This window comes from Gadus macrocephalus, chromosome 22 (assembly GCF_031168955.1).
Source record: "Gadus macrocephalus chromosome 22, ASM3116895v1".
In the NCBI taxonomy this organism is placed as follows: Eukaryota; Metazoa; Chordata; class Actinopteri; order Gadiformes; family Gadidae; genus Gadus; species Gadus macrocephalus.
The window spans coordinates 2,161,314-2,171,946 of NC_082403.1; the positions used below are offsets into that span (position 1 = coordinate 2,161,314).

The window sequence follows — 10,633 nt, forward strand, 5'->3', positions numbered from 1 at the left end:
CATCAGGCTTCAAGGTCAGACGGATAATAATATTTGTATTCCGAGCAATATGATTGCAGGTTTAACAGTTAACCGACTTATCCATCGCTCGACGGGATGTGAGCTCCAGCTTCCTCCTTGTAGGCTTCTTCAGTCAGGGCTGTGATTCTCAAACCTCTCTAATATCATGGCCCCTCTACGATATCATTTCAACTGAGTACCCCCTTCAACGGCACAATTTTTTTTTTACATTTGCATGAATACTTTATTTATATACTTTATGTTTATTTTAGTTGGCAGCGTAAACCTGAACGTTGAAAGGGTGCAAATACACACAATTTAGTGAGAAACATGGGCCTGTGCTTCCTCAAAAGAATCACATCGCCAGGGGAGGATGAGAGCAGATAGAGGGGACCCCCTCCTGGGTCAGAGCAGGTAGAGGGGACCCCCTCCTAGGGAGGGTCAGAGCAGGTAGAGGTGACCCCCTCCAGGTGAGGGTTGGAGCAGATAGAGGGGACCCCCTCCTGGGTCAGAGCAGGTAGAGGGGACCCCCTCAGGGGTCAGAGCAGGTAGAGGTGACCCCCTCAGGGGTCAGAGCAGGTAGAGGTGACCCCCTCCAGGGGCGGGTCAGAGCAGGTAGAGGGGACCCCCTCCAGGGGCGGGTCAGAGCAGATAGAGGTGACCCCCTCCAGGGGCGGGTCAGAGCAGATAGAGGTGACCCCCACCAGGGGCGGGTCAGAGCAGGTAGAGGTGGATCCCATTCAAATATATTCTTCCTGAAAATTACGACTACTTTTTCACAGACTGACCTTTCTCCATGTTTACAGATTTACGTTCCAACCAATTGTCCGTTCTTTCGATTTTTCTATTGTCTAGCTTTCAGATTTTAAACTTGCTCAGGTTATTTTGTTACCCCTGCAGTACTGAGGTACCCCTTAGGGGTAGTAGGCCTACCCCCATTGGAGAACCACTGATACCGGGACTGGAATGAACCATTTGGGACCGGGCTGAGGAGAGGGATATAAAATAATCAAATATCTTATGCAACCAAACACTAGGTGCACACCCAACCCCTGTTACAGAAACACTCAGAGTCACAGAGTCTTGTCAGGAAAGCCCTCTCGATGCCTTTGTCCGCTTAGCCCTCAAACCTTTCTCGCGCATCAAAGACAGGTGTTTATGGTTATTGTCGACAATTTGGATAAATAGGTCAGATAAATTAATATTAAAAAGAGGAAGTTAAAGCGATGATTGGCACTTGTTTCTATGAACATCCTTAATGCTACGACAGCGATATATTGTTGTCCCTCTTTAATCTGACATGTGTACTTATTGTAAGTCACTTTGGATAAAAGCTTCTGCTAAATGCCCTGACTTTGAATGGATGAGTCACATGAGGTGACTCACATGGGGCGACCCCTTGACCTCCTTGTTTCTCAGCGACTCTGCAAGTCATTCTCAGACCCATGTTGCAATTGCAGAAAAATCCCGAAACACATTATGTTTTCATAGTTGCATGGAAGGGAGGGGGCCACACACGCACACGCACACGCACACACACACACACACACACACACACACACACACACACACACACACACACACACACACATGCAAGCGCACACGGGGCCTAGTCACCACATAATTTCATGCGAAGAATCGTGGCCGTCAAAACGTTAGTAGTCAGTGTTTACATGCCTACACATCCGTGTACGAACTTCTAGCCGCGTCTGTCTAACGGTGCGTCGCCAGCGCGGCTCGGCGGTAACAACGGCGTTATAGACAACATACGTTGGGTTACTTTTGCTTTGAGATGCATGCGAGCTGATCGCTGCCCGTATTAGCCTTAGCAGCCTGGACGTTGAGTTAAAGCGACGTGCGGATGGTTCGAGCGGGACGCGGACATGTCTCGAGCCCGGACACATGTCCGCGTCCAGCTCGAGCGGGACGCGGATATGTCTCGCTCGCGGACACATGTCGGTGTCCAGCTCGAACGCATCGCGGACATGTCTTGCCCGCGCTCGAGACATGTGTCCGCGTCCCGCTCGAGTGAAGACAAATGTCTCGAGCGCGGACGTGCGTCCGCGCGTGAGACATGTGTCTGCGCTCAAGCTGGACGCGGACCGCCGTGGGTCTGCGCCGTGGAGACGCGCAGTAGGTCCGCTAGGCTCGGTCGTTGTCGGAACGGTGTTTACAAGCCGTGCCTAGCGTTACGTAAGTGGCACGTTTAGCGAAAGTGGTGTGTTTGTGTTTCGGTTGTTGACTGTTGTGTACTTTGTTCCCCACCGCCACCTCCGTTGTGTCTGCCGTTTTAGCCCCCCGTCTTTGGTTAGCCAAAACTCCCCCGGCCCGGGCCTCAGTCCGCGGTCTAGAGTTTTGTGGCGGGCCGCCGAAGAGTGACGTCGGACGGGTAGCTTGGTCTGGCCGTGAGGCAACAGTGTGTCCACCATGGGAGACAGCAGAGGTGAGCAGCACCCGTAGCCCTTCAGTCCCCCAATAAGCCTTAATGCTACTGATATGCATGCAAGGAAACCACATGTTAGTGTGCTGGATATTAATATGTACATTTTACTGGACGTTGACTGAGCTGCCAAACGTGTTGTTTTGTTTATGAGCCAAACAGCAAACTGGGCAGCTAACGGCCACTAGGTCTCCATAGAATCACAGTCTCTCTGTCTGTCTCTCACTCACTCTGTGTGTTTCTCTGTCTGTCTATCTGTCTCTCTGTCTGTGGGTCTGTCTGTCTCTCTGTGGGTCTGTCTGTCTCTCTGTGTGTCTGTCTGTCTGTCTCTCTATCTTTCTATCTCCCTCTTCCTCTCCCTCTTTCTGTCTGTGTCTTTTTGTGTGTGTGTGTGCGTGTGTCTCTGTCTCTCTCTCTCTCTCTCTCTCTCTCTCTCTCTCTCTCTCTCTCTCTGTGTGTCTCTCTGTGTCCGTGTGTGTCTCTCAGATTCCCGAAGCCCCGACAGTTCGTCCGTCTCCTCCCCCCCGCCGGGCCAGCGGTCGCCGCCCCAGGGCCCGTCCGCGGCCGCCTCCATGACCTCCCCGCCCCCGGTCCCCTCCCCTGGGGTCAGCAGCCCCATCAGCAGCATGGGCTCCCCCTTCTCCGTCATCAGCTCCTCCCTGGGCTCGCCCTGCCTGCCCGGCACGCCCTCGGTGGGCTACGGCCCCATCAGCAGCCCCCAGGTGAGCCAGGTCCCTGAGAGAGAGAGGGTAACAAATTCACATTTACACTCGGGGCGTTTAGCAGACGCTGTAATCCAAAGCGTCTTACAATAGGTACATTGGTCAGAAGAAAGAGAAACATGTCTCTCATATATCTCTGAGGGTACAGTAAGGATGTTCATAGAGCCAAGTGCCAAGCACTAACCATCACTAGGTTGACCCGTTCCCCGTACACAACAGAGATAGCTGGAATAAGATGCTACACCATGATGAATACTATTTTTAAGTGCCAGGACGTACGACGTACAATTAGTGCGTACATTAAGGGCCAGGGCGGGACTACAGACTCTGTATATTAAATAATAATAATAATCGATCATTAATAAAGTGAATTAATCTGTGATGTTTTCCTTTTACCTTTAAAATATTATCTGTATATATATATATATTAAAAAATATATATAAATATTTTTTTGATCTTAAAAGAAAAAAAAATATATATATTTTTTTTAAAAAATATAAAAATATATATATATATTTTTAAGATATCTATATATATTTTACAGACAATATATTAAATAATTATAATCGATACTTAATAAAGTGAAGTAATATGTGATTTTTTTTACTTTTAAATTATTTATATAAAAAAATAAAATTTATCTTAAGATGTATATTATATATATATATATATATATATGTTTTGTCTTTTTTGCATGCTTGTGTTGCTTTAGGCGACCGCCTCAGCTGTAAAAGGCTGTGGAAAACACTGGGTATTCAAAACCCTCTCTCTCTGTCTCTCTCTCTCTCCCTCTCCCTCTCCCTCTGTGTCTCTTGCCCTCAGATCAACTCGACGGTGACCCTGTCCGGGCTTCACGCGGTGAGCAGCTCTGACGACGTGAAGCCGCCGTTCGGCGTGAAGCTGTCCCCCCACAGCCCCGGCCCCATGCTGGCCCAGAAGCGCCTCTGCGCCATCTGTGGAGACCGCTCCTCCGGTGAGGCCCCGCCCCTCTGTCCCTACCAGGGGACCCCCCCTCTGTCCCTACCAGGGGACCCCCCCTCTGTCCCTCCCAGGGACCCCCCCTCTGTCCCTACCAGGGACCCCCCCTCTGTCCCTATCAGGGGACCCCCCCTCTGTCCCTACCAGGGACCCCCCCTCTGTCCCTACCAGGGACCCCCCCTCTGTCCCTACCAGGGACCCCCCCTCTGTCCCTACCAGGGGACCCCCCCTCTGTCCCTCCCAGGGACCCCCCCTCTGTCCCTACCAGGGACCCCCCCTCTGTCCCTATCAGGGGACCCCCCCTCTGTCCCTCCCAGGGACCCCCCCTCTGTCCCTACCAGGGACCCCCCCTCTGTCCCTATCAGGGGACCCCCCCTCTGTCCCTACCAGGGACCCCCCCTCTGTCCCTATCAGGGACCCCCCCTCTGTCCCTACCAGGGACCCCCCCTCTGTCCCTATCAGGGGACCCCCCCTCTGTCCCTATCAGGGGACCCCCCCTCTGTCCCTCCCAGGGACCCCCCCTCTGTCCCTACCAGGGACCCCCCCTCTGTCCCTATCAGGGACCCCCCCTCTGTCCCTACCAGGGACCCCCCCTCTGTCCCTATCAGGGACCCCCCCTCTGTCCCTACCAGGGACCCCCCCTCTGTCCCTACCAGGGGACCCCCCCTCTGTCCCTATCAGGGACCCCCCGCCCCTCTGTCCCTACCAGGGACCCCCCCTCTGTCCCTACCAGGGGACCCCCCCTCTGTCCCTACCGGGGGACCGACCCTGAACCTCTGGTACCACCCTCTGTTCTGTTAGGGTACCCCCCTCTGTTCGGTTAGGGTACCCTCTGTTCTGTTAGGGTACCCTCTGTTCGGTTAGGGTACCTTCCTCTGTTCCGTTAGGGTACCTTCCTCTGTTCCGTTAGGGTACCCTCTGTTCCGTTAGGGTACCCTCTGTTCCGTTAGGGTACCCTCTGTTCTGTTAGGGTACCCTCTGTTCGGTTAGGGTACCTTCCTCTGTTCCGTTAGGGTACCCTCTGTTCCGTTAGGGTACCCTCTCTGTTCCGTTAGAGTACCCCCTCTTTTCTGTTAGAGCGTTCGGTAGCTGTGGTCTGTTTGTTATGAGGGCAGATCTGGAGGTGTTCGTCGTATCTTACCCTCGTCTCTCCTCGCCACCTCCTCCTTAAGGTGCACTTATTGTATGTTGTACGATACGTCCTGGCACTTAATGTACGCACTTATTGTATGTTGTACGTCTGGGCACTAAGAATTTGTACTTAGCATCGTGTAGCATCTTTTCCTAGCTATCTGTGTTGTACGCGGGGAATGGGTTAACCTAGTGATGGTTAGTGCTTGGCACTTGGTTCTATGAACATCCTTACTGTACCCACAGATATATTGTTGTTTCTCTTTCTTCTGACAAATGTACGCTTTTGGATAAAAGCGTCAGATAAATGCTCTTAATGTAAACGTAAATGTCCTCCTCCTCCTGCTCCTCCTCCTCCTCCTCCTCCTCCTGCTACTGCTGCTGCTCCTCCTCCTCCTCCTGCTGCTGCTCCTCCTCCTCCTCGTCCTCCTCCTCTTCGTCCTCCTCCTCCTCCTGCTGCTCCTCCTCCTCCTGCTGCTCCTCCTCCTCCTCCTCCTCCTCGTCCTCCTCCTCCTCCTCCTCCTCGTCCTCCTCCTCCTCCTGCTCCTCCTCCTCCTCCTCCTCGTCCTCCTCCTGCTGCTGCTGCTGCTCCTCCTCGTCCTCCTCCTCGTCCTCCTCCTCCTCCTGCTCCTCCCCCTCCTCCTCCTCCTCCTCACCTCCCCAGGGAAGCACTACGGTGTGTACAGCTGCGAGGGCTGCAAGGGCTTCTTCAAGCGCACGGTGAGGAAGGACCTGAGCTACACCTGCAGGGACAACAAGGAGTGTCTGGTGGACAAGAGGCAGAGGAACCGCTGCCAGTACTGCCGCTACCAGAAGTGCCTGGCCATGGGCATGAAGAGAGAGGGTAGGGGGACAGACAGACAGACAGACAGACAGACAGACAGACAGACAGACAGACAGACAGACAGACAGACAGACAGACAGACAGACAGACAGACAGACACAGACTGACACAGACTGACTGACTGACTGACTGACTGACATGCAGCATATATCTAGGTGGACACGCCCACTTGTGATGTCACTAAGGCACAGGGAAAGGCAGGTTTTGTTTTTTTCCAGGTAGGGGTAGACTGTGGACCTTGGGGATCCAACCCAGAACCTGGGGGCTCGGACCACTAGACTATCCTGTTCGGCTCCTGCAGACCCGGGAGTAGAAGGTTTAGACTCTGCTCTCTAGTTTAACCCTGAAAGGTCCAGTTTTGCGCTGCAGTCACCATGAGTCGGGTCAGGGTTAAGGGTTAAGGGTCATGGTTAGGGTTAGGGGTCAGGGTTAAGGGTTAAGGGTCATGGTTAGGTTTAAGGGTCAGGGTTAAGGGTTAAGGGTCATGGTTAGGTTTAGGGGTCTAGGTTAGGGTTAAGGGTCATGGTTAGGTTTAGGGGTCTAGGTTGTGATTAAGGGTCATGGTTAGGTTTAAGGGTCAGGGTTAAGGGTTAAGGGTCATGGTTAGGTTTAGGGGTCTAGGTTGTGATTAAGGGTCATGGTTAGGTTTAAGGGTCATGGTTAGGGTTAAGGGTCAGGGTTAAGGGTTAAGGGTCATGGTTAGGTTTAGGGGTCTAGGTTGTGATTAAGGGTCATGGTTAGGTTTAAGGATCAGGGTTAGGGTTAAGGGTCATGGTTAGGTTTAGGGGTCAGGGTTAGGGTTAAGGGTCAGTCTAAGGGGTCATGGTTAGAGGTTGGGTCAGGGGTCATGGTTAGGGGTTGGGTCAGGGGTCATGGTTAGGGGTTGGGTCAGGGGTCATGGTTAGGGATCGGGTTAGGGGTCATGGTTAGGTTTAGGGGTCTAGGTTGTGATTAAGGGTCATGGTTAGGTTTAAGGATCAGGGTTAGGGTTAAGGGTCAGTCTAAGGGGTCATGGTTAGAGGTTGGGTCAGGGGTCGGGTTTAGGGTCAGTGTTAGGGGTCATGGTTATGGGTCATGGTTAGGGGTTGGGTCAGGGGTCATGGTTAGGGGTTGGGTCAGGGGTCATGGTTAGGGGTCGGGTTAGGGGTCATGGTTAGGGATCGGGTTAGGGGTCATAGTTAGGTTTAGGGGTCAGGGGTCGAGTTAGGATTATGGGTCAGGGGTCATGTTTAGGTCTAGGGGTCGGGTCAGGGTTCGTATGAAGGGGATGGACAGAACGTGGTTGACGGTGAGAACGAGGGGGTGGGTGAGCTCTTGAAACACTAACCCCATGTCGCTCTGTCTCCCTCTTTGTTTTTCTCCCCCGTTCTCTCTCTCCCCCTCTCCGTCCATCCGTAGTGGTCCAAGATGAACGTCAGAGATGTAAGGAGGGGGAGGGGTGGGAGGGGTCTGGATGCTTGTGTGGTGTGTTGAAATGTATGTTCAGGTGTAGGTTTATAAATGTTTTAAAGGTCCCATGTCATGCCACCAGGTGTGAGTGTGATTAGCCGTTACGAGCCGTTTTGAAAATCTGTCCCTTATGACATCACGAGTGGGCGTGTCCACCTAGACGTGTGACGGATACATGAGCAACGTTTGCTATGGTCCACTGGGTAGGCTGGTAGACTGATCTATCCAGCACACATCTAGGTGGACACGCCCACTTGTGATGTCATAAGGGACAGATTTTCAAAACGGCTTGTAACGGCTAACCACACTCACACCTGGTGGCATGTTGTGGGACCTTTAAAAACGGTCCGTGGTTAAATGTCTCCTCTCAGAGATGGACCATAAGCACCAGAAATAATTACTGTTTATGTTTACACTTATGTTTATGTTATGTTGCTGGGCTGATTTACAGGGACAGTGATACGTTGGTTTAATTAATTATAAAGATTAATTAATCAATTAATCTAGCGTGTTAAGTATTTAGTGAGGTGTTTGAGATTAGTTGGGAAGACAGATTCGCTCTGGCCTGCAGTGTGGATCTTTGAGCTCTGAAGCTTTGAATGAGAGCAGACCTGAGTGAGAGAGACCTCCGACCAACCGGCCTTTGTTATATTCTCCTTTATCCCTCCCCTTCCACCTCTCCTGGGCCTTCTCAACGCTCTACTCCTGTTCTCCTCCCCTTCGTCCTGTCACCTCCCTTCCTGTCAACGCCGTCATGCTCCTCCTCCTCATTCGTCCGTCCGTTTTCCCTCTCGGTGTTTTACACCTCTCCTCTCTCCCTCCTCTATCTCTCCTCACCCTACTTTATCCCACCTCCATTTCTCCTCTCTTCCTCCTTCATCTCTCTCCTCTCCCTCCTTCCACTTTCTCCTCTTTCATCTCTCTCTCCTCTTCCTCCTTCATCTTTCTCCTCTCCCTCCTTCATCTTTCTCCTCTCCCTCCTTCATCTTTCTCCTCTCCCTCCTTCATCTCTCTCCTCTTCCTCCTTCATCTTTCTCCTCTCCCTCCTTCTTCTCTCTCCTCTTTCTCCTTCGTCCCTCTCCTCTTCCTCCTTCATCTCTCCTCCTTCTTCATCTTTCTCTCTTCCTCCTTCATCTCTCTCCTCTTTGTCCTTCATCTCTCTCCTCTTCCACCTTCATCTCTCCCTCCGTCCCTTCTATTCTTCCTCCATCTCTTCTCTTCCTCCTTCATCTCTCTCCTCTACCTCCTCCATCTCGCCTCCATCTTTGCTCTCCCTCCTTTATCCATTTTTCTTTTCTTTTTCATTTGTCTTATCTCCTCCGGTTCTCTCCTTTCCTGTTCCTCTTCCCTCTCTCCCACCCTTTCCGTCCTCTCCCCTCCCCCCTCTCTCCTCCTCCCTCCATCCTCCTCCTCTCTCCTCCCCCCTCCCTCCCCCCCCCCCCCCCCCCCAGCGGTGCAGGAGGAGCGTCAGAGGAACAAGGAGCGCGAGGGGGAGGTGGAGTCGTCCAGCGGGGTCAACGAGGAGATGCCCGTGGAGAAGATCCTGGAGGCCGAGATGGCGGTGGAGCAGAAGACGGAGCTCCACGCCGACGGCACGTCCGGGGGGAGCTCCGTGAGTCCGCTGCGTGTGTGTGTGTGTGTGTGTGTGTGTGTGTGTGTGTGTGTGTGTGTGTGTGTGTGTGTGTGTGTGTGTGTGTGTGTGTGTGTGTGTGTGTGTGTGTGTGTGTGTGTGTGTGTGTGTGTGTGTGTATTAGAGGTGGGCATAGATTAATTTTTTTAATCTAGATTAATCTTGAAATTAATCTAGATTAATCTAGATTAAAATGGCTCATTTGAATTCTGCCGAAGGCATTCATAATATATGTGTGCTACCTAAATAATTAGACCAGGGGCTCATCTCCTGTTTCCAAAATGCATCACAAACTGCTAGAGAAAGCTGTTCTACTATAATTGGTGATGAAAATAAATAATGTTCAATAAGATGCACTTGTGTTTATGAACTGTTTATTCAGTTAAACATGAATTTAACACACTGCGTCCACACACACACATTGCGTCCACACACACGCTGGGTACACACACACACACACATTGCGTCCACACACATGGGTACACACACACACACAAATACCCAAATAGAACAGGCCCACAAATAGAACAGGCCCACACACACACACACACACACACACACACACACACACACACACACACACACACACACACACACACACACACACACACACACACACACACACACACACACACACCTTATTAATCACAGATTCAATCAAAATTTGAACACACATTTGCTTGAAATTTGGTTCAACTTAAACATGTATGTTGAAATTGAATGAACTACTTTTGCTGTGTAACTTGGCTTGCTGTGTAACTTGGCTTGTAACTTGGTGGTAGCTTTTGTGTAGTGAAGCTTTATTTACGGTAGAGTAACTGATAGCTTAGCTCAGTACAATTTCCAAGTAGTAGTAACACTGTTAAAATTAAATAACGTAGCCTACCTAGAGCGAAGGAGATAAGTTCCCAGCTGGCATCGATGAGGTGTACAGTAACGCCGAGGTAGTTTTCATTCTTGACAGATGTCCAATGGTCCCCAGTCAGTGCTACACACGTCGCCTCTACCAGCTTCTCATCTTTTGCGGCTTTCTATGCGGCGTGCTGGTCATGTATTCTTCTCATGATAGTTCGCCTCGCAGGTAGTTTGTATGATGGGTCACCTGTGGCCGCCTGGAGAACAAGCTCGAGCCCATCATCTTCAACCACGCTGATGGGCCGGCAGCTGGTGGCAATCCACTGAGCGAGGAGCTTAGTTAGCTTTTCTGATAGAGCTGTGCTGACGGGCTTGCCTCGGTTGTACTCAAACATAGTAGTTTGACGAGCACTACTCTTCGCCGGCGCTACAGCAGTGCTTGGCCCGGCATGTTCCGCATTAGCTAAGGGATGCTTTGCGTTCAGATGGTACTTCAGACTGGAAGAACTCCTACAGTAAACGAATTCCGCATTGCACAAGGTGCAAACAACCTTAGTTTTGTCAAGGTTTCCATTGGGAAGCT

The 10,633-nt window shown here is 51.4% G+C and overlaps 1 protein-coding gene across 47 annotated transcripts in view; it reads left to right on the plus strand.

Moving 5' to 3' along the window:
• Positions 1-1,516: 1,516 nt before the first annotated feature.
• rxrba (retinoid x receptor, beta a) overlaps positions 1,517-10,633 on the plus strand; it is a 22,830-nt gene continuing 13,713 nt past the window's right edge. For 40 of the 47 annotated variants that reach the window (XM_060043896.1, XM_060043872.1, XM_060043875.1 and 37 more), the window contains exons 1-6: positions 1,735-2,443; positions 2,927-3,162; positions 3,986-4,136; positions 5,937-6,116; positions 7,515-7,538; positions 9,017-9,177. In XM_060043896.1, the coding sequence (XP_059899879.1) occupies positions 2,428-2,443; positions 2,927-3,162; positions 3,986-4,136; positions 5,937-6,116; positions 7,515-7,538; positions 9,017-9,177 (768 nt within the window). In that variant the 5' untranslated portion in view covers positions 1,735-2,427. The other 7 variants (XM_060043878.1, XM_060043882.1, XM_060043880.1 and 4 more) reach the window with 7 other exon arrangements.